The sequence below is a fragment of the Sciurus carolinensis genome, chromosome 13 (assembly GCF_902686445.1).
Source record: "Sciurus carolinensis chromosome 13, mSciCar1.2, whole genome shotgun sequence".
Taxonomy (NCBI): Eukaryota; Metazoa; Chordata; class Mammalia; order Rodentia; family Sciuridae; genus Sciurus; species Sciurus carolinensis.
The window spans coordinates 5,697,064-5,723,123 of record NC_062225.1 but is presented as its reverse complement, the minus strand read 5'-3'; the positions used below and the strand labels follow the sequence as shown (position 1 = coordinate 5,723,123).

General features: G+C 50.5%; 1 protein-coding gene, 1 long non-coding RNA gene and 1 other non-coding gene across 5 annotated transcripts in view; 1 reads left to right on the top strand and 2 right to left on the bottom strand.

The window, feature by feature from the left end:
* The first annotated feature begins 21 nt into the window (after positions 1 to 21).
* On the top strand, positions 22 to 13,986 carry Tmem127 (transmembrane protein 127). Its single transcript, XM_047523581.1, has 4 exons — positions 22 to 178; positions 579 to 902; positions 9,433 to 9,597; positions 10,352 to 13,986. The coding sequence occupies exons 2-4, from the start codon at positions 659 to 661 to the stop codon at positions 10,657 to 10,659; spliced, it is 717 nt and encodes a 238-aa protein (XP_047379537.1). The 5' UTR covers positions 22 to 178; positions 579 to 658; the 3' UTR covers positions 10,660 to 13,986.
* Trnav-cac (transfer RNA valine (anticodon CAC)) lies at positions 7,107 to 7,179 on the bottom strand. The gene has a single exon. It is a non-coding gene; the product is annotated as a tRNA-Val (tRNA).
* A 9,728-nt stretch (positions 13,987 to 23,714) lies between the features above and the next one.
* Positions 23,715 to 26,060, bottom strand: part of LOC124963273 (uncharacterized) — a 5,455-nt gene continuing 3,109 nt past the window's right edge. For all 3 annotated transcript variants that reach the window (XR_007104695.1, XR_007104696.1, XR_007104694.1), the window contains exon 3: positions 23,715 to 25,185. This is a non-coding gene — a long non-coding RNA (uncharacterized LOC124963273). The remainder of the gene's footprint in view (positions 25,186 to 26,060) is intronic.

Genomic DNA, 26,060 nt, shown 5'->3' with positions numbered 1-26,060 from the left:
GGGGACGGGGCCCGACGCCGGAGGAGGTGGTGGCCCGGGAGGAGGAAGCCGGAAGTGCATCGGACCCGGTCGGTCTGGGTGTTGTGGGATTGGGGCCTGGGATCGCTCAGCCCCGGGCAGCGAAGAAGCCCGTGACGGGGCGGAGCGGCGCCATCCCAGCCCTGAGGCCTGCTGACCGGTGAGGAGCAGGGAGCAGAGCGGGGAGGGTCATTTTTCCTCGCAGGCTGTACCCCAAAGTGCCGGTCCCCGATACCCGGTCCCAGATCCCCGAGGCCCAGCCGCGTCCTGCGACCCTGGGCACCTTCTGGCCCCCACCCCGGGGTCCAGACCCCCGGCCCCCAGTAGCGGACTCCCGGGACCTCCGCCCTCCCTGTCCGGGTCTACCCAGACCCCACCTAGTCCCCGACCCTCTCTGTGTCTGGGTCCCGCATCTCTAATCTAGAGTTCCCGACCCCGCCCCCCGAATCCCGCAGTCCTCCAACCTCCGCTCCGCCCTGGGTCCCACCCCCCATCCCCCGGTGTCGGCTCTTAGAGCCTCACACCGGCAACCCAGTGCATCGCTCTCCTCCCCGGGACAGGGACAGGCAGGCTCTGCGCGCCCCGCGGAGGTCGGCGGCGACCAGCAGCGACCGCAGAGCGACGGTGGGCCGCCCCGGGCATGTATGCCCCCGGAGGCGCAGGGCTGCCCGGCGGGCGCCGGCGGAGGAGTCCGGGAGGCAGCGCTCTGCCCAAGCAGCCGGAGCGTAGCCTGGCTTCGGCCCTGCCTGGCGCCCTGTCTATCACGGCGCTGTGCACTGCCCTCGCCGAGCCCGCCTGGTTGCACATCCACGGAGGCACCTGTTCCCGCCAGGAGCTGGGGGTCTCGGACGTGCTGGGCTACGTGCACCCGGACCTGCTGAAAGGTGAGGGCGCCGTACTCCTGCCCGCCGGGCCAGGGGGGCGGTGCAGTATGTGGGACTAGCCGAAGCAGAGGTAACAGGGGGCTAGCACTTGGTTGAAGGAAACAACCCCATTCCTGGTTGGTGTTCATGCCCACCAGGTGGCTCTGTATGGGGTCCGGCCCCTAATTATTTCAGATGTTCTCCAGCTAAGCACCTACTCCTTACAGCCATGCTAATCCGGACTACTTGTTATTTTAGGATTCTGCCGGCGGAAGGGTGCTATATATGGAGAAAAGATAAGGGTGTTAAGTGTCACGATTAGCCATCCTCTCCTAAGGAACCTATGAGATACTGGAAAGCAGCTTTGGGTCAACCTGACTGGTGGAGAAAAAAAGGAACTTTTAATATGACCAGGTTCTAAAAGATATGTTAGTGTTCTATGGTATTTGTGCTTTTATCAGAGAAAAAGGGGGTCCATGGCATTTTAGGTCATCAGAAGTTATTTCCATTGCCAAAAAACAGTTGGAATTTGACTCCCAGAACCCTCACAAGTATGCCTAACTGAGATAAAATTGCTTTGTTGTTTTTCCAACCACGTAGGCAAAAGAAAGTGACTGTTCTCTTTACTTGGCAAAGTAGGAGTTCAGAGCTTATGGAGGAACCTGTCCCGAGAAGCTCTATGGCTCATCCTGCCCTGTCCTGCCTCCAGTTGTGGGGGGAAACGCTGTGTGGTGTGAAGCCAGGACTACACCACCTAGTTTCTAACTTAAAAATGGTCAGCGGACCCCCAGGCATCCCTTAGAAACATCACAGTTCATCACCCCCAAGGTCTTTTGGACCATTCTTGAAGTCTACCTATTTCTACCTATTTCCTTCTGTACCACTCTCTGGCTGTGATGTATTCCAGGTATTTACTGATATTTCCAGTATTAGAAACCCTTCCTGTTAGATATCTGTATGTTGCCTCTTGAAGGATTCAGGCCCTGGACTTTGTTGAAAAGGTCTGAATATGACCCTGTGTGCATTGGGTCTTACACCACTTCTGCAGGTCTATGCTGAGAAACCTAATCCTGTGGCCTCATGTTGTCTTTCTCTGATCATTCTCTTAATGTTTCACTTCTCTTGAGTTTAGAGATTTTATAGAGAACAGGCTGGGGGCTTCTGGTTTGCTTCCAGATTTCACCCCAAATGGTGCTCTGGCCTGGTTGGCTCTTTAAAACCGACGGAGGCATGCTGATGTGCAGCTTTTTCCACGTCATGTAGCTGATGGCACAAGGGCCATCAAATTCAAGAGGGTCTGTGTGATCTTCCCCTCAGCACATTCCCCACACCTGCCTTTCTGGAAACACCTTCCCACCACGTCCTCCAGGCCTTCTGCACTTCATTCCATGTTGTTTCAGGAGTTCAGTGTCACCTGCAAACAGGGAGAATTCATGGTGCTTCCTCTTTGCAGAAGAGGGTGTGGGGAGTTCATAAAATTCACATGATGCTGGGAGAGGCAGTCTGATCCCACATCCTTATTTCAGAGATCCAGGAAACTGTGTCTCAAAAAAGTGAAGTGTGCATAGCTGAGACGCCCTCCACGCCAATGTACAATGATTCTCTCATTTATGGTTTTTATTCTGTTTTACTTCAGCCATCATAAAGAATGACCTCACAGATTATACTGCCTTAGTGTGTATCCTTGTCAAAGGCAAGTGAAAAATAAAAAGAAATTCTTGGTGTAGGTTTTCCTTTGTACACATATATATTTACCCTTTCTAAGAAATTATTCAGAACAGATTTCATCTTACAAAAATCTGTTGCCTTAACCTTTACATTATATTTGCTATGTGTTTAGAGATCTTAGCCCACGTCTTGTTTCTGTGACTTGCCCATGGCTGTCTCCTTGGACTTCGCAAGCCAGGAACACATGGTGTCTGTTCGCAAGAGAGTTGGCAGTGGTGCTTCGTAAGCTATCACAGAAGAAGGCAAGGAATCAGGAGGTCCATGATGCTTCTCCTCTCTTTTCTCTGTTAGTTTTGGCGTCCAGTGGACTTTCAGACATGTAGCGTCCTGGGTGACATGCTGATTCTCAGGGCCTGACAGATATTGTGGCTTGACCCTGCGTATTCCCCATCTCAGGAGGAAGCAGAGCTGGAGGATAGAGATGGGTAGATGCTTCCAGAGGGAGAACAGACCCTGCCAGGCTTCCCCATGCAGTGAGGAGTGGGGCGGGCCAGCTGGCTGCCCAGTGCCAGCATTGGCACTATGCAAAGTGCAGGCCCTATCAGCTTTTGGTTTCTCCTAAACATCTTTTTTTGGTAGTACTTCACAAAGGTCTGGGCTCGGATACACTGGGTAATCTGTTCAGGAGCACACAGCTGATCTGAGTGGCACTGATGCCGAAGTCCACACTCTATCGCCACCCCACCTGAGTGCATTCGGGTTGTTTTTTTTCGTCAGAGCTGCCGGAGGCTTACCATTTCCCTGTTCCGGTTGAGTTCTGCTCACAAGCCCAGCCAGAGCTGTGCTTTTTATCCCACTCTGCTTCCGTGATCAGGCTCCAGTTGGTGATCCCAAGGCAAAACCACTCATCCTCCCGCTCAGCCAGAGAGCCTGGAGTGCAGGCCAGCTCAGAAGTTTCTGTCCTGGGTTCTTCCATCCCCCAAGGGCTGCCTGCTAATCACATAGCTCTTTAACCTGGCCTCAGGTCCAGAGCAACGTTCAGACCTAGGGAAGGGGTGCTTCATCCCCTCTCTGTCTCTGGTGCAGCCAGCCAGGACGGCTCCACCAACAGCCTTAGGAAACATCTTTGGAGAATGAGGAAGTTTGGGATTTGAAGTCAGGTGACTCATGATTGACAGCAGCCACTGCCAGATGAAGGGCTTTGGTGGGAGGGCCTGTGCACCTGCGTACTGATAGGCAGCTGGCACTGCCAGGGCCTGCAGGGCCTGACCTTAGGCACCGGGGCTAGCATCATTGCTGTCTGTGGGATGACCTGTCTGGGCAGTAGGGGGCCCTGTTGGTGGCCTGTTGGAGACCTGTCTGGAAGCTCAAAAAGTCAGTGAGGAGAGATGGCAGGTAGGTCAATGCACAGAGAGAGGAACTGGGATGGTGGGGAAGTGCCTCTACCTCACAGGAACCTGAGCGGGGGAGGGAGAGACGGACAACAGCAGGGAGCTGGTCAGAAGCCACTGTAGCTTCCTGCCTACTGCCCACATGGGTCAGGAGGGGATTAGAGTAATGGGCAGGTAGACAGGAAAAGCCAGGGCCTTCAAAACAAGTCCAGCCCTGTGACTCACCAGTGACCTTGGGCAAAGTCAGTTCCCTGGGATCCTATTTCACAGCAGCTGCCTTCTCTGATGACTCGAGGGGACAGTCAAGCAGTGTTTGTTACCAAAATAAACAGACCAGAGCACAACTGCAGAAGAGGATGTATGTCTTGCCAGAGCATGGTGGGCTGAACCCCTGGCCTGACCCATGTGCCCTTCCTTTTCCAAAAATAAAGTCACACCTACTGAACCCTGGGGGGCTGTGTCTCTAGTGGTCCTCTGGAGAGAGCAGGTATCGGTTGCCCACCCTGCCATGCTGCTCTCTAGGATGGGAAGCAATACACATTAAGATGGTGTCCCAGGAAAGGCTCTGAACTGAATCCTCAGTGGTCTGGGATGACTCTACCTGCCTTCGTGTGTGCTGAGACCCCCACATGAAAGACCACTGGTGACATGGTGGCAGGTTCCTGGGACATCCATTAGTGTCACCCAAAAGGAAGTTCATGTTGACTTTCTCATAAAATCTGACAGCTTCCTCACAGCTTTGGAGTGCAGAAAGGCAGTTGACAAATCTGCCCCTTCTCTGTGCCACACTGTGAATGGTGGGGTGAACCCTCAGTGTGGTTTAAGCGGACACCTCCTCCGACCCACACTTGCTGACCAGTTGGTGTAAGAGAAAGACACTGAGTGACGTTGCTGTGGCTCAGCTGGAACAGCCCCTGGCAGAAGGGGTGGTAACAGAGCAGGTGGCTGGCTGCTCTGTCGTGGGCAGGGCTTCAGCTGGCCCTTCTGGTGCACCCTGTGGCCGAGACAGGAGCAAATTTTATTGCTTTCATTGATCAATGAGAGAAAGAGGCTGAGGACCGTCAAGTGACTTGCTCAAGGTAATGTGTAGGATCTGGCACCAGCTCCAGAGCCTTCCTGGTGTCCTGACCACTTCCTGGAACTGGACCCCTAGCCACGATGCTGCAGAGCCTTAAATACCACACTAAGCAGATTCTGCCCAGTAAGTCCCCTTATGAGCCCTTCTTCTTGTTTAATGACCCAAACCTTTCTTGCATTTTTTTCCCTGAGATTTCCTGCTGCAAGCTGCTCCTTTAGCAGCCAGCAAGCTGCTGCTCTGAAGGGCTCCGACTGCATTTCTGTTGACTTCTGACCCTCCGTTCAGAGACGCCTCTTTAGGATTTGATTGATTTTCTCCATTAGGGAAAATAAAGCAGCTGACTGGGGCTGTGATTCTGAGCAGCGCAGGACCGGGTGCGGAGTCACAGTGACCTGGAGCCTCTGACTCCATCTGAGCCGGGTGATGACTCCCCAGGGCAGCAGGAGGATGAACTAAGGGAACATTAGACCCACCCGATTCACTGGCTGTTCCCTTGGGCACTCTGGGCACCTCCTTCGGTGCCGTTGCCTTTGGCCTGGGTCTGGTGGACATATGAAGGGGAGGGACATCCTCTGAAGCTTTCAATCACATGCACGTCTTCCTTATTATTAAACTAAATGTATTCTGAACCCCAGGCATAATAAAATTTTTAAGGATAATAAAATGAACATCCTGTGCTCACCAACCAGCAGAAGCAGCAAACAACCCCTTTGCAGCTGCCTCTGATCCCTTTCCTCGCTCAGGGCTGGCTGCACTGAGTAACCCAGTGGAGCCCAACACGACCCACTTCAGAGCAGCCTGTGGTGTCAGCCCTAGCCTGCCTCTGCCAGAACATTCCTGGAAGCATCAGAAGAACACTGTGCCTGGCCCCATACCCACGTCTTGCACAGACCCAAGGAGCCGCCTCAGCTTTTAGCAGTATTCGCAGCAGAGCAGGAGGCAGCCCCTGCCTCCTAGAGCTGTCCTTTCAGGAGGCCCCGTGGGTTTCTGGGCTCCTGCAACTGCAGTGTGTGGTCTCCACTGTGCAGGGGCTGGTGCCATCACCGCTGGTGCTGGCTGCAGGCAGTGTGTGGTCACCTGGACTGTGTGCTCGGGCCCCAAACTGATGGTCAGAAGATGAGATCAAGACAGCCCTGAGGGTAGCTCAGTGGTGACCTGAAGCCAGATGGAGGCACATGAACTTCATCTGGGTCCAGCTAGCATTTGACTGAAGGCAAGGTGTACATGTCAGTCACAAAGGTCCAGTGCCTCCCTCTGCCCAGGACCCCATGATGGGGCTATGTGCTGGGTTGAGTTGCTTTTGTTGTTTGGCGTCCCCTGCCCCTTGCTCTTGGACTTTCCTTCATCCTTCCACCTTCCCCTGGGATCTGGGACAGTATTCTCGGAGTGGAAGGTTTGGACCACCTGCCTGAGGGTTACCTGCGCTGTGTGTCAAAATCCAGGTTTCTTGGCCCTGTTCCAGACTTAAAACTCAGACCTTCTGGGGGCCTGAAATATGCTTTCAACCAGCACCCCCCCCAGACACTTGGAGGGCTTGAGCGTCACCACCCACAGAATCAGCCTGACCAAGATTCAGGAAGAGTGGCCAGCCTTTTCCCAATTTTCCTAAATCACTTGACCTGTGGCCTGAATGAAAGAAGAGCTCACCAACATCTGGAAGGGGAGGGAGGGGCAATTAAGGCCCATTGCTTTATTTTTGCTGTACTGGGGATTAAACCCAGGGGTGCTCTACCTTGGAACTACATCCTATATACCACCCCTTTTTTGGGGGGGACCAGGGATAGAACCCAGGAGCACTTAACCACTGAACCACATCCCCAGCCCTTTATAATTGTTTTAAATTTTGAGACAGGGTCTCGCTAAGTCGCTTAGGATCTCACTAAATTGTTGAGGCTGGCTTTGAACTCGAAATCCTCCTGCCTCAGCCTCCTGAGCTGCTAGAATTACAGGTGTGTGCCACTGTGCTAGCTCCCTAATCATTTTTTTTGCCTGGCATGTGTAAGACCCTGGGTTCAATCCTCAGCACTGCATATAAATAAATAGATGGATATATAATCGATTGACAACTAAAAAAAAATTTTTTTTTTTTGGCGTTGCTGGGGATTGAACCCAGGGTCTTGTGCTTGTGAGGCAAGCACTCTACCAACTGAGCTACATCCCCAGCCCCTTGAAAAATATTTTTTAAAAAAGGTTTTTAAAAATTTTTGGACAGGGTCTTGCTGAATTGCCAAGGCTGACCTCAAACTTGCAATTCTCCTTCCTCGGCTTCCCAAGTAGCTGGGATTACAGACAGGGCCGCAAAATCTATCATTTTCTCTCTCTCTTTTTTTTTTTTTTTTTTTTAGTGCTGGGGCTGGAACCCAGGGCCTCACACATGCTTGGCAGGTGCTCTACCACTGGCGTGCATCCACTGCCCTTTTTATTTTGAGATGGGTTTTCACTGACTTACTGAGACTGGCCTTAAATTTGGGATTCTCCTGCCACAGCTTCCCAAGAAGCTGAGATTACAAACATGTGACACTGCCTGGTTGTTTTCACCTTTTTAAAAAAAAATGTCTTTTAGTTGTCAGTGGACCTTTATTTTGTGTATATGTGGTGCTGAGAATCGAACCCAATGCCTCACACATGCCAGGCAAGCAAGCGCTCACCACCGAGCCACAACTCCAGCTCTCAACTTGTATTAATACGTAAAATACTTAATCATGACATGATTTCTTTTGGGATCAGACTGTATTTTATTCTGTGCTTCTAGAAGCTTTGGCAGTTTGCATAGCTATCAAAAGAGACTGACGGTATCGTGTAGTTAAAAACTGGTGCTCAAGTGCTATAAGGAAGGTAAGTTGCTGTGGGGTGCCTGGTTGTCCCAGGATCTGCCTTCACCCATACTGGGCGTGACTCTTTGAATATTGCTTCCATTTCCCCATTCTCTTTCTTTGGTTCACTCTCACTTGGGTGGAGCATGCATGCCCCCTGGGGCTGTCAATTTCTGAGCCTTTGGGGACTTGGTGTGAATCTAGTTGCTTCTTGGCTTTTCCCACTGCTCGCTCATGCTTGGCTCCATCTGGTCTGAGTCAGTTCTAGGCAGTACTATACATCCTTTTACTTTCCAATTTTCAGTTTTGTTTCCTAACTCCCTTTCTCTTTGTGTGAGTCTATGCCTTTGTTAAAAAATTGTCTTCTGGTAGGGTTCAGGGAGGGGATAAAAGTACATGTGTCAGTGCAGTCCACCATCTTTTCTGATTATTTAATACTTTCTTGTAGTTACTCATTTCTCTAAATGCCTTCAACTTCTTTTTCCCCCTTTTCATTTTTTAAATTTTTTTTATTGTGGTAAAATATACATAACATGGGCTGGGGTTGTGGCTCAGTGGTAGAGCACTTCATGTGTTAGGCCCTGGGTTCAGTACTCAGTACTGCATATAAATAAATAAAATAAAGGTCCATTGACAACTAAAAAAAATACTTTAAAAAATATATATATTTTAAAATGTGTGTGTGTGTGTGTGTGTGTGTGTGTGTGTGTTTGTGTGTAAAAAAAAAAATTTACCATTTCAGCCAGGTGTGGTGGCACATGCCTATAATCCCAGCAGCTCAGGAGTCTGAGGCAGGAGGATCTTGAGTTCAAAGCCAGCCTCAGCAATTTAGCAAGACCCTAAGCAACTCAGTGAGACCTTGTCTCAAAGTCTAAAAAAGGGCTGGGGATGTGGCTCAGTGGTTAAGTGCCCCTGGGTTCAATCCTGGTACCAAAAAAAATTTTTTTTTTTACTATTTAAACCATTTTTAGTGTTCAGTGACTTTAAGAATGTTCACATGTTGTGCAAGCATCACACTACCCATTTCCAGAATTTTCTCATCATCCCAAATTGGAATCCTGTGCCCATTATAAAACACCCTGCTCTCCCTGGCATCCACCATGCATTCCACATTCTGTCTCTAGAAATTTGACTCTTTGAGGTGTCTCATATAAGTGGACTCAGACAGTATTTGTCCTGTGTTTTGCTCATCTCTAGTATTGTCTTCAAGTTCAACTTCATTTTGGTACAAAAAGAGAATGAACGAGTAAGTTGAGGCTCCACAAGAACTGATCTCTGGCCTTAGCCTCTCTGTCTCCTCCCAGACGATAATAGGCTTCCTCCACCAGCCCAAAGCATCCTTCCCGCTGAGACAGCATGGCACAGGGTGCGGGGGAATACTGGCCTGGCCTGGTCCCACTGGGAAGAGGAGCCTTGAGGTGCATGGGAGCGGGACAGGGTTCTTGTCCGCAGCTGTGGAGATTGTCCCACCTCTCTGCAGACCAGCTTGTTGCAGAAACTAAGCCAGTGTCCTTTAGGGCTCCCTGGCTCCCAGGATGGTGGGGGGGTGCTGCCCATACTGGAGTTGACTTGGGTCTGAAGCTTTGGTTCTCCTCCCACAGATTTCTGCATGAACCCCCAGACAGTGCTGCTCCTGCGGGTTATTGCTGCCTTCTGCTTTCTGGGCATTCTGTGTAGTCTCTCTGCGTTCCTTCTGGACGTCTTTGGGCCCAAGCATCCAGCCCTGAAGATCACGCGTCGCTATGCCTTCGCCCATATCCTCACCGGTAAGCCTAGGCCTGCTCACCTGGGAGAGACCCTAGCACGGGTGGGCGTACACTGTGGAATGGCAGGTGGGACTCCTCCCTGTGAGCAGACACCGTTGCAGGTGCTCGCGTGCCAAGCTCTCACCCTCACAGAGCACTGGAGTGTCAGCAGCTTGCTTCAGTCATTTGCAGAGGGACTTGCCAGAATCATGAGCCTACTCAGCGCTGCTGGAGAGAGGGAATATTGTTAGAATCCTGCAAGCAACCCCTCAGCTCTCCAAAAGTGGCAGTTGGATTTGATTTGAGCTCAGGACCTGGAAAGAGCAAGGAAGGAACCAGGCCATGACCCCATGTTTCCCCTTAAGGGGACCCGTGGGCTCTCCTCCTTCCTGCTTTTCTGCAGGCCTTTGCTTGCATGTGGCTGTTCTCCTTCCCAGGAGGATGGGCTGGTGTGTCTGTTTGACTTGTGGTAGTGCCAACCAACTCTAGCTCCCAAATTTTATGTCTTTATCTATTCTTTTTAGGTCCCCAGTGAGTGACACCCAGGCACCTTAGTATCCCAAGTACAAATTCTTAAAGGAGAGACTGCCTGGTCTAGGTGGAGTCAGCTCTTCCTAGCCCCTTCCCTCCCCCACCATAGAGCTCCTCCTGCAGGGCCTGCAGCCAGGCAGCACCCCCAACCTTGGAACGGAGCAGGAGGCTGTGATGGGCTCCTCAAGCATCCTAGCCACAGGGCGCCTGCTAATCCCCTCTGTGCTGTCCCTCTGTCCCCCAGTCCTGCAGTGTGCCACCGTCATCGGCTTTTCTTACTGGGCTTCTGAACTCATCCTGGCCCAGCAGCAGCAACATAAGAAGTACCACGGCTCCCAGGTCTACGTCACCTTTGCAGTTAGCTTCTACTTGGTGGCGGGAGCTGGCGGAGCCTCAATCTTGGCCACCGCAGCCAATCTTCTGCGCCACTACCCCACAGAGGAAGAGGAGCAGGCTCTGGAGCTGCTGTCGGAGATGGAGGAGAACGAGCCCTACCCTGCGGAGTACGAGGTCATCAATCAGTTCCAGCCGCCCCCTGCCTACACACCCTAGTGCCAGCGGGCTCTCTTCCTCCACAGCCCTCCCCCTGCGCTGCGGCTCCTCTCACGCCCAGAGGGGCTGCTTCCCCATCAGGCCTCACCAGTAGGACCCTGACCATCTTCACCAAACCTTCCCCAGGAGAGAGTCTGCCTTTAGGGTTGTTCACCTGTCCCTCCTCCCCAAAGCTGGGCTCCAGCAACTTTATATAATGCCTTCTCCTTCCTGACACCTCTGTCCCCTTCCGTTCACTAGTCACTACCAACCAGGGATGGTCAGACAAGTGTTCCCCCATCACGGGCCACATCTTTGGGACCAGAACTCCCTGGGGAGCTGCTGATAGTGGACAGTCCCAGAGAGAAAAATTGTCAACGGGACCCAAGAGAGAAAGGGGACTGTGCCACCAGGCTCCGAGTCATTCCACAGGTGTGGCTCTGGGCTGCCCCCTCGTTCCTCCTTGGAGCGCCCCAGTCCCAGGTGGCCCACTGCCTGGATTCTCTGCACTTTAGTCTTTGGACTTCTCCTCCCGGGCTCTGGCTTGAAGGGGAGAAGGAACCGCCCTCCCCGCTGACCCTGGCGTTGTGAGGTTGCCGCCAGGCAAGGAGAGCAGGACCTGCAGGAGCCCGGGCTCGTGGTGCCTGTACCGGATCAGTGTGAAGGGGACTCGGTCTCCAGCCCCTTCGCCTTTTAAAATTCAAGGAAAAAACAAAACCAAGCAACAACCACCGTATTCTCTTTTTAAAATAGGGACAAGGCTGTTGTCATTTTTCAGAAATGTATCCTGTCCCTTTTGGCTCTGCAGTGGTTTGGACCACAGCTACTTCTGAGCCCTGGTCGCCCTGGCTGGGTCTCCCAGAAGAATGCAGCCCCTCTTCCCCGGCTCCCTCCTCTCAGTCATGGCGGCTCCCTGGGGCCTTCCTGTGGAACCAGAGCTGCATGGCCTCAGAGGGGCTGAGGACTGTGGCCTGGCTGGCCGGCCAGCGTGGTGCTCCTCAGGACTGCAGCACTGAGGTGAAACCTGGCCTCAGCTTGGGAACAGGGGCCACAGCAGGGCAGGACCCTCCGCTCTCCACATAGGAACTTGGACCAGGTGAGCAGGCCTTTCTGTAGCCTGGACTCAGCGTGTCCCCAGACTGTGACTTGGGCTACAGCTCACTGCATGCCCCTCTCCCCTTCTTGAATGTACTCTGGTCTTGCAGTGTGCTCCTGGCTCTTTGTTGCCCGCCATCACTGGCTACCCTGTTTGCTCTGGGCCTAGCAGAATTCTCTGCCTGAGACCTAGGGAGAGACCTTCAGCGTGGATCCAGTTCTCTGGAGTCTGTGTCCAGTGCTAAGCTAAAAGGGACAGGTTCCCATCTCTTCCCACCCTTGAGGTGATAGGCAGTTGGAGCAGGAATGTAGAGTGGATGCCGCCTTTGGGCTGTGGCGGAAGGGCACGGTCCCTGGCCTCCTTTGGCCAGATTGACCCGGGATGTCTGGGAAGATGCTTGTGTGGGTGAGGACCATGTCTGCACATGAGTGAGCGGCTGCTTGGAGTTCACTGCTGTGATGCCAAAGTGTGCCCCAAGGTGAATCTCCCACTCCTGCGTGTCCATCTCATAGGCAGGAAAGGCTGCCTGTGATACCTGAGCACAGAGCCAAGGAGCCGAATTACGTCTGTCTGTCTGTAAAGTCCTGAGTTTGTCACTGGCAGGTTTCTGAGGTGTGGCCAACTCTGAGTGTGGGTGTCTGAGCGAGCGGGCCAGAAGGCCAGGCGCCAAACTCGCATGCCAAAGTGAACGGTCACCTCATAAGGACCTGGATGTGGCCCTGTGGACCGTTCCACGTGATTTGGAACCCACTTTATTAGCTTCCCGTGCCTCTGGCCTTTCTTTCCCTGCCATCCTGACACTGATAGTTTGTCATAAAAAGTCCCCCAGTTATGTTTTTCTTTTCTAGGAAAAAAATTAAAAAGCAAAACAAAACAAAAAACAGAAACTACAGATAAGAATATAAGTGCCAATGACTGCCTGTCATTTTTCTGTCACAATTTTCTCAATTTGGTCAGCTTCCTTCCTCTCAGAGAAAAGCAGGGGACATAGATGTGGCTTGTGATTTAAAACAAAGTTAGAAGGGACTTGGCGTGTGCCTGCTTCATGCACATGCGTACCCCCAGCAGCCTCCTAGCCCTGACACCTTCCTCACAGGAAGTGTCCAAGGCCTGTGGCTAGACACGGCAGATGGCACTGCCCAGCCTCGGCCCAGAACCCCTGCATCCCCCAGTGTGCTGGGGGAGGAAGACTTCAGCCTCTTAGCTGTGGCTCTGTAAGGGCCGCCCTTTCATTGGTATGACACTGGCAGAGGCCCGGGAGGAGGTGGTTCAGAGTGTGACCTGCAGGAAGTGCTTCCGGTGGTGCTGGGCCCTGGTGGTTCTCTCACTCCATTCGCTCAACCCCCAGTCTGGGCCCCACGCACGTTACAGCACGTTATGGTGGAAGGGCTGAGGGCCTCCTTAGGGAGCAGCCCATTTAGATGTTTTTTTTCATTCCAGGGAGAGAACATGTCTTTCTTAGGAATGTGGTTCTGTCGGATGTTCTCAGAAGGGCCCCTTGTGTTATGCACAAAGAACCATTAGGCTCAGTGAAAGAAACCCGGTGACTGACATTTTATGTCCTGGGTTCAGGAGATGACCTTGTGCAAAGAGGTGGGATGGAATGAGTTGTCTGCTGGCCACTAGAAACTGTGCTGTGCCCGAGGGAGGAAGAGGCGGCTCCAGGGGGAGGGCATATTCCCACTGGGAATGGCCAGGGCAGGCCGTACTCCTGCACCGATGGCCACAATGTGGTGAGCAAAGGGCCGAGGTCCCTGGAATGCAGCAAAATCTGTGGGGACCGTGGAAGGGTTTCGGGGAGGGAAGGGCGCCCAGCTCCATGGATGTGACAATCTAAGGGAGGCCCTCCAGGTCTTAAGTAAGCGTGGGAGTGCAAAAAGTAGGGACAGATGGTGCCCGACACCTGGTAGGAGGGAAGCAAGCAGTCAGCCAGGAGCCAGGTAGGGACCCAGCAACCCCAGTCCCTGCCCATCCACTTGCATCCATCCATCCATATGCCACAGTCAGAAGGTAGGGTCAACTGCAGACCTAGACAGTGGCATCGAAGAACAGTACAAAGCCCTTGGGAAACAGGAAGTGGTTGTTGCCCAGAGGAAAGGCCATTCTCACCAGATACCCCAAGGATCTCCAGCTGGCATCTTGCCCACCGTTGTACCTGCTCCGGGTAAATATGCTAATGGACACAAAGTTCTGTAGGGAGACGGAAAGGAACTAATAAACTTCCTGGCCCTGTTTTCAAATGGCCTACAGTCTTCCTCTGCCTTTTTATTTTGTGGGAGTAGTGCTTTAATGGAGGTTGGGGTGCCTGGAAGGGAGACAACGGCTCCTTTTTGATGGGCACAAGCGAAGGCACTCTGCTAGGACCAGTGGCTTGAGAACTAAGACGTCAGTTCCTCACTGAGCTTTGAGGGACACGCTTGGCTTCATTGCTGTGGGAGAAGGCAGCTTCCTTGGGAGACCTTCCTGATCCCAGCGATGGTGGACTGGCCAGCCCATTCAGCTCAGCAGGACAACATGGTGGTGAAGGACAGGTAGATGACTCAACTCACCTCTTTGTGGGAATGAAAGAACTTTCAAAGCCCTACCTGTGGCTCCATCTTGCTTAAGGGTCTCCGAGAGTGGGACCCGAAGGGTGCAGGGCCCATAGGCAGCCCTGTTGGAAGGTTCCTGTCCTCGTCTCGGTGGACAATGGCAACTGGCCCTGTAAGGGACCTTCTCTGTGGTGTGATGGACCATGGGACCCAGAGGCCCACTGTGTTCCGCCTGCCGTCGAGTGCTCTTGCTGGGATTTCCAGTGCCACCACTCTTGGTAGAGAATTTGCTTCTGGAATCACCTTGGGGTGGCTGGTGGCAGGCGGTGTGGTAGTCGGGGAGGTGCCTCCTCGTGATCCACTGGGGGCGAGGGAAATTCGCCCATGCAAGCATCCACACATGATTTCTGTTACAGTGACAGGCCAAAGTCGTCCTTGTTGTTCAGTTCCTTAGGCCAGGGGCTCAGCATTCATTCACCAGCTAGCCTGAGCCAGGGCAAAGGGTGCAGGGTAGTAACACACACAGCCCCCGCCCTGAGGGCTTTCCTGCCCAGCTGCAAGAAAGAGGAAACCTGGGAGGGCCAGAGCCTGACAGTCAAGCTTCCTGAGGCGGAAGAAATTCCACCCGAGTTGAAGAATGCGTGGGACTTAGTGAGAGAACCATGGGATCCATGGCGGGGAAGCAGGAAGGAAAGGGTGTGGCTTTGGGGAGCACTGAGCTGCCACCCTCAGCAGTGGTGACACCCAGTGGAGAGGTGTAACAGGTCATCAGGTGGAAGGACTGCAGGGCTGGGCACACCACAGTTCCCACCAGGGTGCCTACAGCTGCAAAACACAGAAGTCAAATGTGTCTTAATGAAATGGGATGTATTGGATCCCATAACTGCAAAGCTCAGGGTAATCTAGGAGGTTTGGCTGGGTCCAGCCCTCAAACAATGACAGGAGACTTGATTGCTCACCACCTCTTTGCTCCTTTTTCTGCTTAGGCCAGATTCCCAAAAGTGGTGAATATGGCCGACAGAGGGCCCAGGCTCACGTTGCCTCTTTATTTAAGGGACTGGCATGACCGATCTCAGCCGGGCTTAGATCATACTTCTTTCCCTGAATTGTGGCCGAGAACTTGGAGCATCATCCTGTGACCCAGCCTGATGGTTGCCTGTGGGGTCTTGGCAGTGGTTGGGATGTGTGAAAACAGGGGCCAGGCCACCCCCAGCAGAGATCCGGCTGGCAGGAGCCTTCAAAATGGAGATGAGCTGCGCCTAATCTCTCCCTCCGCCGCCGCCGCAGTCATGGACACAAGGCCACTAAGCAGCTCTGCTTTCTTGCAGAATTTCAGTGTGTCCTATCCTCGGGTAGAGGTGGACCTTAAAGTCGGGCCTATCCACTCTCAGTGGCAAGCTGAGCCTGCTCACCCTGACCCTGTCTCTGGAAATTTCTTTTGCTTCTCTCCTACCCTTGCCTCTTCTTCCTGCTCCATTCCTGCACCCACCCCAGCTGCTGACTCTCTGGACTTTTTCTTGTCCACTCCAAGCTTGGTGCTTTGCTGGAGTGGTACTTGGTACTCCTGAAGACACAACTTGGCACACTTCCTGGCTTTGGTGGGGAACTGCCCACCTAACACCAGTGTCACCCCATACCTCCCTCCTGAGGTCAACCTGAGGGGATGGGGAGGGGAAAGGCAGGAGTGGACTCCAGGCGGCGGGTTGATAGGCCCACCACCTTAGCATACATTTCTGCATTCATTCCTCAAAACTCCTGAAATTTTTGGTGATCTTGGAATGATGCTCTTTTACTTTGGTTTCTCCAGAGAAATAGAATCAATAGGATGTGAATTGGTTTGGAAAGGACTTTAAGGAATGGGCTCACACAATGATGGAGGTTGATCAGTTCCCAGATCTGCAGGATCAGGAAGTGGAGAGGCAGGTCGGCATGGTGTAGGTCTAGTCCGAAGGCTGGCAGGCTTGAGACCCTGGAAGAGCCGATGTTTCAGTTCCAGTCCAAAGGCAAGAAGAAAGCTCACGTCTCAGCTCAAACACCGGTAAGTGGAATTCCCTCAGGGACGTGGGTGTAGCTCGGAGGCAGAGCACTTTTCTGGCCTGTGCGAAGCCCTGGGTTCAGTCCCCAGCACCACACACACACAAAGGTTAGTCTCATGCCAAAACATCCTCACAGAAACACCTAAAATAATGTTTGACCAACTCTGGGCACCATGTGGCCCAAACTGATGCATAAAATTAAACATCGCAGATGCCACCTTTAATACTAACATTTAATATCTAACAAATATCTCTGTGGTGCATTTTCCCCTAACCTTGGGACAACTGACTTCAGAAGGACGTTGAGAAATTGGAGAGGAGGTAGGGGATCGTGGCGTAGGTGAAAGGTATATGTTAGTAAGCTTTCCATTTCCTTAACAGAATACCTGAAGCTAGGCACTGAGGTGAAGGCTCACAGTTTTAGAGGCTGAAAGTCCAAGAAGGGGCAGCCATATTGAATCAGTCTCTGTGGAGAGGGTAGGCATCATGGTGGGCAGGAGCCCAGGGCTGGGGAGTGACCTGGCCTGTTCTTTTATGACCACCCTCTCATGAGAACTAACTCAGGGTCCCACAAGAGCTACCCTAACCTCTTCTGAGGATAGTGCTCCAGCAAGACCTAGCGACCTTCCACTAGGCCCCACCTGGTAAGGTCCCGCCAACCTTAGTGCCACCACACTGGGAACCAAGCTCCTAATGCATGCACCCTTGGGGGACACACTTTAATCTATATCCAAGCTGTAGTAAGGTGGGGACTAATAATACAGAGTCCTAGAGAAAAGGATGGAAGAGCCATCTTAAATGTCTGAGGAGGAACGGCCTGGTTCACTAGATGTGTGACCTGAACAGGTGCTTCATCTCTTTGGGGCTCTGCCTTCTTATATGTAAATGGGGGGCAGAACTGAGTGGATTTCAAGTTAGTGCCAGCCCTGAAGCTCCCTGACTTCCCACCCTCCATATCCACTGTGGTAGGTAGATCATGAATTTGAATTTAAGCTTAAGAAAAAAAAAATATTTAGGGAATATTTTATACTTGCTGAAAACTTGCAAGAGTAGGACAGTGAGTTCCTGTATACCCCCTAGCTAGACTTATGCATTGTCAACACTTCCTCACACTTGGGATTTTTTGTTTTTTGTTTTTTTTTTTTTGGTACTGGTTATTGAACCCAGGGTCACTTAACTACTGAGCCATGTCCCCAGCACTTTTTATGTTTTATTTTGAGACAGGGTCTCACTGAGTTGCTTAGGGCCTCCCTAAATTGCTGCAACTGGCCTTGAACTTTGCAATCCTTCTACCTCAGCCTCCTGAGTTGCTGGTATTATAGGTATGGCCACAGCACCCAGCTCACGTTTGTTTTTGTTTTTTCTTGATATTGGGGATTGAACCCACGGGTACTTAACCACTGAGTCACACCCCCAGTCCTTTTTATTTTTATTTATTTATTTACAGTGCTGGGGATTGAACCCAGGGCCTTGTGCTTGCGAGGCAGGCACTCTATCAACTGAGCTATATCCTTAGCCCTTTATTTTTATTTTGAGTCAGGATCTCAATAAGTTGCTTAGGGCTTTGCTAAATCGCAGAAGCTGGCTTTGAATTGGCAATCCTCCTGCCTCAGCCTCCAGAGCTGCTGGGATTATAGGCGTGCTAAGGCTCATGTACTTAAAGGCTCCGTCCCCAAAGCAGCAATGTCCAGAGGTGAGGCTTTTGGGAAGTGATTGGATAATAAGGATGCCAAACTCATCCGTGGGTCAATCCCTCTGATGGATTAATAATCTGAATGGATTATTGAGAGGTGGGGCTTAGATAGAGGAAGGAGGTCACTGGGGGTGTTCCCAAAGGCCTTATCTTGTCCCTAGCCCTGTCCTCTCCTCTCTGCTTGAGAGAACTGTCACTGTGCTGGGCCTGTGACAGGTGTTTTGGTCACAGCAATGAAAAGCTGCCTAACAGTCTTATTCTATGACATTGTCATCACCCCCAAGACAAACCGTGTCCATCAGCAGCTACTGCTCATCCTGTCTTCCCTCAGCACCTGGGAAGCTCCGATCTTCATCTTGCTGTCTGGGTTTGCCTAGTCTGGACATGTCTTATACATGGGAGCATACAGCATGTAGCCTTTTCTGTCTGAGTTCTCTTACTTAGCATACTGTTTTTGAGGTTCATTGAAGGTAGCATGTATCAGTACTTCGTTCCTGCCTGGTGTGGCGCACCCCTCCTGTAATCCCAGCAACTGGGGAGGGTGAGGCAGGAGGATCCCAAGTTTGAGGCCAGTCTCAGCAACTTAGTGAGGCCCTAAACAATTTGACCATCTCAAAGAATAAATAAAAAGGGCTGGGATGTAGCTCAGTGGTAAAGCGTCCCAGTACCAAAAGAACAACAAAACTAGACAAAACAAAACAAGTCCCAGAAGGAGGCAGACTAACCTGTCCAGTCATAGCAGCACTAGACCTGGGGAAGCCTCCCTGACCTGAGGAGTGGTGCCTCCTGTGGAGCAGTGGGATTCTGTTCCCTGCCGGTAGCTGGCTCCTCGAGGAGCTGGTACAGCTGGCCTCTGCATGACCAGCCCCTCCCCAGCTGCCTATCAGAGCAGCCGGTGGGTCGTCTTTTACTTTCCCTGGAGCGAGGACGGGAGCTGACCACAGTGGTGCCCGGCGGAGGGAAGTTGGCAAGTCTCCCAAAGGCTTCTGGGAAAAAGTGAAATTTAAGATGACTGGAGGGGTGAGGAGACCTCAGGCCTCGCTGTTCCACGTGGCTTCTCGTCACCCCCACCATCTGGACACCCTGCCTTTGTCCCTCAGCTCTCTAATAACCGCCCCCGCCTGGCCTGCTGTGGTCACGCCTCTACATCCTGGCTCTCCGGACTCGGCCGACTTACTTAGGCACGGGTGTGTCTTTGGTGCCCTAAGACACGCTTTCAGTGACAGTTCTTTGTCCCTCTGTACCTACCTGCTAGTCTGCAAAGAGCAAGTCTGCTTCCCAGCAGCCCCTGGTTCCGGGGAGTTGACCGGAGATGTCGTTGGCTTTGCAGTCTCACATACAGCCTGGTCCTTGATGACAAAAACAGGTGCTCTCATGAATCGTTTCGAGGTTACGAACTGGGAGTGTTACCGAAAGCTCCGTCCATAACGAGGACAGGGCTTTGAGAAAAGGAAAAAGGGTTATTGCTTTGCTAACAAAGGAGACGCACAGGGACTCCCGTCCCAGAGGCGGTGGTTCTGCCTCTCAGGGAGAAAGGGGGCTTTTAAAGAGGCCACGCAAAGGCTCCAACCCACCTGTTCTCCGCTGGAGTTGTAATTCGCTTGTTAATTTGGGAGGGAGTCACTTCTGAGAGCTTCGGTTCCATCCCCAAAGTCTGGATGACTTTGTCCCTGTGGTGGGTGTGCTCAGGGACAGAGCCCTGCCCAGACAGGCAGGAAGGGGATCCTGCTCCCCTGAGAAGACGGAGGGGGAGAGATTAGGGAGGACAGGGAGAGTGGAAAAGAAACTTGTCCATTGTAAAAATAAGTTGCCGAGGCCAAAGCAAGACGAGAACAGGTGCTCCTCCTAACTCTGCCATGGCCCCGCAGTGGGAGCCGTGGTCTCTAGTCTGGGACCTGCTGGCCATGGGGCAGGGGGCATGCAGGTCATCTGCTGAGGGACACCCGACAGCAGTATGTAGGGCGGGCCGTGGTGCTGGCTGCGTGGCGTGGCTCCAGGGCAGCAGGCGTGAGCCGGAGAAGGAGAAGGGTGGAGAAGGTGCAGGGGTTGCGACCCCGGCCATGCCAGGTGAGGCGGGAGGGGAAGAGGAACTTGATCAGGGGAGGCTGGATTGTCAGCGGACTCCCTAGCATTCTGGAGCTTCGTGGGACTTTAGAGTTGTTCTAATGGGGAGGGCCCAGGCCTGTCCACCCAGCTTCAGCCGGGCACCAGATGGACACTGTTCCCAGAGAGGCGGTGTGACCTTGGGTGAGGGTGCTCTTCCTTGGGGGCTGCTGTCAGCCTGCAGCACTCCCACCCCCTCGGCCACCCTGACCCAGGCCTTTGTGTAAGTTCTGGGAACATCTCTCTCTCTTCCCCTCTCCTAACCACTGAGCCACTTCCCCAGCCCTTTTTTTGTTTTATTTAGAGACAGGGTCTCACTGAGTTACTTAGGGCCTCGCTAAGTTGCTGAGGCTGGCTTTTTTTTTTTTTTTTTTTTTTTTTTTTTTTTTTTTTTTTGCAGTGCTGGGGATTGAACCCAGGGCCTTGTGCTTGCAAGGTGCTGAGGCTGGCTTTGAACTCGTGATCCTCCTGCCTCAGGCTCCCGAGTTGCTGGGGTCACAGGGCTGCACCACCATGTCTAGTGCATCTCTTCTTCTTTTTTAGTTGTAGTTGGACACAATACCTTTATTTTATGTATTTATTTTGATGTGATGCTGAGGATGGAACCCAGTGCCTCACCCATGCCAGGCAAGCGCTCCACCACTGAGCCACAACTACAACCCTACATCTCTTCTTTTTTTTTGGGGGGGGGAGTGGGGGGTGCTGGGGAATCGAACCCAGGGCCTAATGCTTAGAAGGCAAGCACTCTACCGACTGAGCTATCTCCCCAGCCCCGCTACAGCTCTTCTTAAGAGATCTGAGAAGTGTTTTCTCGTGGCCCCTACAGTTCTCAATGCCTTTCCAGTTCCTTGTTCCAGGACTTCATGAAGTGTATTTCTTGACTGTGAATTTGGAGTTCTTTTAGAAACACTTCTGTATCTTTCAAAGTCTGTTCCCTATTTATGCTTACACCACTTTGAGTGCATTCCAAATACTTGTAGCAATAACAACCAAAACAAAACAAGACACAAACAAAAAAGAACCTTGACCATGACAACCCAGTGAGATTTCTACGGGTCTAGTGGTCTGGGGATATTGAGCTATTTTTCCAAGGTGCTGCATCTGGCAGTCCTTAGAAATAGGTCCAGTGTCCAGTGTGGGACTCAGGATATAGCTTGGTGGTAGAGCACCTGCCTGGCATGTGTGAGGCCCCAGGTTCAATTTCCAGCAACAACGTCCAGTGGCTTTGGATTTTGGAAGCGACGCGCACTCACTGGATTCTTCTCTGAAGTGTTAGGTTATTTTCTAAGTAAACTAAAAGGCTGACAGTTTTGAGTGAGGCCCGGAACCAGAGGAGGCCTTGTCAATGGTTTTGCCTGCTAGTCAAGCTGCTCTGCTCCTTGGCCCATGAGCCAGCGGAAGTGATGGTGCTGAAGTATCAGCGTAGATACTGAGGGAATCACAGTGCAGACACCTCATACTTTGAAGCAGAGCTGTGTCACCTGTGGAGAATTCTTCTATGTGGCTGCCCTAGATCCGTTTTGATAAGTTAGACTCTCTCATACCAGAAGCAGATATCTGCTTCATGCAACCACTTCCTGATGGGACAGTTAGATGCAACCTGCTTGAATGACCAGCTGACCTTCACCCTGCATAGACTGTCCCGGTATGCTGTAGTGACTATGTGTTCGTCAGTGTGACTCCATGGAATTCACATCTGCTTGCCCTAAATCCACCAATTAGAACCACCCTGGCAAAACCGTGAACCCCAAGAAAGGCCTTGGTCTCTTGCTCCCCACCACCTGGCTGAACGTGAGTGACCTGGACAGCTCCCCCACCCCATTGGCCCTGTGAAACACGCTGCCCTGTCCCCCTGGTTTCCACAGTAACACACTCCTGTCATTCCGTGTCTTGTGTTACCTCCTCTGTGTCTCACTTGGCCAACATCCCCAAACCTCTCCTCCCAGTCAGCTGCCCCTAGGGGGCTATTTTGGTGGAAATAAAGTAGACACTCATCACAAGGTCATCTGCCAGTGTAAACAAGTTTCCAGTAGGAGGGACGCCTGGTCACAGGCCAGACACAGGCATTAGACTGTGTCCTGGGATATAGAAGGATCCTGTGAACGGCACATTGTGAACACCCTTGACCAAATCTCTGGAGTTGTCAGGACAGGGCGACAGTTCATAGTCATCTTCCAGAGACCTCAGGACCAAGTTAGGAAAATATAACACTAAGCTCTACAGACAGCTATCATAGTCCCCCCTCTCCAGTTTATTCTACTCTCATGCTTTCAGTGGTTTGCTACCCTAGCTCACCTGGAGTCCAAACTACTAAATAGAAAATCCCAGAAATAAACAATTTAGGTTGGCACCATTTATGGTTTCAGGCACATCCATAGGGGTCTTGAAATATCCTCTGCAGGCAAGGGGAACTGCTGTTATCTTTAGATACAGCTTCTAGAGTATTACTGGGCTCTGGCAGAGACTGAACACTTGTTTTGGCACCACAGATCATGAACTGCCCCTGACAAACCGAGTATTATTCCATCCATCAAGCCGTATGTCAGGTGTATGGACAGCAGCCATCATGACACAGAGTGCTGTAAATGGGACAGCCCACAGGTCTGAATGCACAGGAAGTTCCAAGAGCACCTATTCCTGCTGCCTCACCTCTTTCCCTGTGACTCGGCCCATGGTCTCCTGGGGAGCCCCATGGCCAGCTGACCCTGGAAGGAAAAATTCAAGTCAGGTTCCTGCTTATGTTTCAGCGTTATATTGGTATCACCCACTGAAAAGTGGTCCTGAGGTCCTGAGAGCTGTCGCAGTGGTGCCACCTGTAATTTCAGTGAGGATGGGAGGATGGCAAGTTCAAAGCCAGCCTCAGCAACTTAGCAAGGCCCTTAACTCAGTGAGACCCTGTCTCAAAATAAAAAATAAAAATGGCTGGGACGTGGCTTAGTGGTAGAGCGCCCCCTGGGTTCAATCCCTGGTACCAAAAAAATTATATAAGAGGTCCGGAGGACAGTGTTCAAAGGAAGTCCTTGAATCCTCCCTCCCCATGGGCTGAACTTTGAACCGTGCATCTGGAGGAGAGCTGGCCAGAGCTGCAGGTCTAGAAATGGGTGAAAGACTAAGTGTTTCCCCCTCAAATCTGGGAACAAGGAAAGTAAGGGTGCCTGTTTGCACCACTTCCACCTAACACTGTACTGGAGCTTCTAGTCAGTGAAATAAGGCAAGAAAGAAACATGCACAGGTTGGAAAGAAGAAATAAAACTGTCTTTATTTGCAGAAACCATGATTAAGTAAAAAATTCTAAAAAATCTATAAAAATAAGCTATTAGAACTAACAAATTAGTGAGATTGCAGAATACAAAGTCAATATAAAAACAATTGCACTTCTATATACGAGCAATGAAGAGTTACAATCAAAATTTAAAACTATTTTCAACAGCACTGAAAATCAGACAAATATTTAGGAATAAGTTTAACAAAATATTTGCAAGACCTGTACACCAAAAGCTTAAAAAAATTGTTATGAGAAATTAAATGAAGACATTAATAAATAAATGGGGCTGGGGTTGTGGCTCAGTGGCAGAGTGCTTGCCTGGCATGTGTGAGGTCCTGAGTTTGATCCTCAGCACCACATATAAATAAATAAACTAATTAATTTAAAAAAAAAAGGTCCATCAACAACAACAACAACATTTTTTAAAAAGTACCATTAACATAAATGTAAAAGTAAAAATCATGACATTTTTAGAGGAAAACACAGATGATCTTTGTGACATTTGGGTAAGCAAAGATTTCTTAGGACATGAAGAACACAAACCAAAGAAAATAACAGTGAATTCCATCAAACTCAAATACTGAGCGCAGAGGCCCATGCCTGGAACACAGCTACTGGGGAGGCGGAGGCAGGAAAGCAAGCTCCGGGCCAGTCTGGACAACTTAGTGAGACCCTGTCTCAAATTTAAAACTTTTTAAAAGGGCCGGGGATGAAGTTCAGTGGAAGAGTGCTTCTGGGTTCAATCCCCACTACTGCAAATTAGAATGGCTACATTTAAAAGACTAACAATACCAAGTGCAGGTGTACCTTGGGGATATTGTGTGTTTGGTTTCGGATCATTGGAATAAAGCCAATACAAAAAAGTACGTCACATGTTTTTTGGGTTTTCAGTGCATAGGAAAGTTAACGCTGTACTTTTACCTATCAAGTGTGCAAAAGCATTATGTTAAAAATTATACCTGAGTTTAAAAATACTTTATTGCTAAAAAAATGCTAACAAGCATCTGAACTGTTGGAAAAAATGGTGCTGATAGACTTGCTTGACCAAGTGTTGCCACAGACCTTCAATTTGTATCAAGTACAATACCCGTGAAAATGCAGTGAAGGGGAACACAAGATATGTCTGCACTGGCAAGAATGTGGAATGCCAGAACCTTCTACACTGCCAATGGGAACACAAACACTGTAACTACTTTGGAAAACACATTAGCAATTTTAGCAATTTCTTAAAAGGCTCAACGAACACTGTGCAACCTAGAGATTCTTTTTTTCTAGGTGTTCACCCCAAAGATTTGCATGCCAATATCCAGAGCAGCCCAAAATGGAAACAATTCAAATGTCCATCAAATGGATAAGCACATTTCAGTGTATCCATACAATGGAATATTATAGAACAAAAACAAAGTACTGATACAGAAAAGCCAGACTCAACAAAACCAATACTTGTCAATTGTTTCATTCATATGAAATTCCAGAAAAGGAAAAACTCCAGTGACAAAAGCAGATGGATGGCTGCCAAATACCAGGATTGGCTGCAAGGGGCACAGAGTTTTTCAGAATGATGGCAATGAAGTATTTTATGGCAGGATTGTGGTAGTGAACCTAGAACTTGTCCTGTTTACTGCCTGGAGAAAGGTTCCATCTCGCAGCACAGGAAGGAGGAGCGCAGGTGCAGCCCTGCTGAGTCCCTGAGTTGAAGGTATGGAGTTGGAAAGTCGGAAAGTCGCAGAGGGGACTAAGAAGCATCGCTCCTGTGGGTCCTGCAGCTTGGTGGTGGGTCTGGGGCCCTTGGTGGTCATTAGGGTCAAAAACGGGAAGCAGCCCTGGGAGTAGAGCAGAGAGTGAGTACAAGCTGGAACCTACCAGTTCCTTCTCACCCCATCGGACTGCAAAGTTGCTGAAGGCAACACCCCTGCTTCACTTCTACCTCCCAAGTCGCGTACAAGTTTCTTCTGTGCCACTCTAACCAGACTTACACTACTTGGAAGGGCATTTTGGTAATACCCAGCTTGACCAAGGTGACAATAATACAACATAGCACGCACACACACAATTTAAAGAATCATCTCCCACCGCTCGCTACTTACTTATGTGAATGCTATCTCAATTCAAATGAAAAATAAGAACAGATTTGATGATTAACACTCTTATTTTCTAGTGTAGCTATATAACCAATCATATTAATTGAAAAGTCCTATCTTATTGTGAAAAGTGTCTAACAAATTTTATTTATAATCACTTGACATTTCATGTATGCTTTCTAGTGTTGTTTACCAATAATATTAGAACTAAAAACTCAGACCAAAAACCAATTGAACTTAAAAGACTTATGATCATAAGAAATTTTTTAAAAAATTAATTCTATTTTGTGTGACAAAGGCATATGATCAATAAAGAACTTATGATAAGGGAAGGTGATATAGCTCAGTGGAAGAGATGTGATTTTTTTTTTTAAACGTGTATTTTTTAGTTGTAGTGGACACAATATCTTTATTGTTATGTGGTGCTGAGGATCAAACCCAGGGCCTCACTTGTGCTAGGCGAGTGCTCCACCACTGAGCCACAACCCCAGCCCCAAGTGATGTGTTTAACAGGTGCAAAGCCCTGGGTTCAAGCCCACCTGTTGCCAAAAAAAGAATATAAGAATATTTAATATTACAGGGCATTATTTGTAATTTTTTAAGTAAAAATTATAAAG

Bases quoted from the DNA above. Each gene is read 5' to 3' on its own strand.
- Tmem127 (XM_047523581.1), top strand. From the start codon at position 659: ATGTATGCCCCCGGAGGCGCAGGGCTGCCCGGCGGGCGCCGGCGGAGG. The intron at 903-9,432 runs GTGAGGGCGCCG...CTCCTCCCACAG, and splicing joins GCACCCGGACCTGCTGAAAG to ATTTCTGCATGAACCCCCAG. The intron at 9,598-10,351 runs GTAAGCCTAGGC...TCTGTCCCCCAG, and splicing joins CTTCGCCCATATCCTCACCG to TCCTGCAGTGTGCCACCGTC.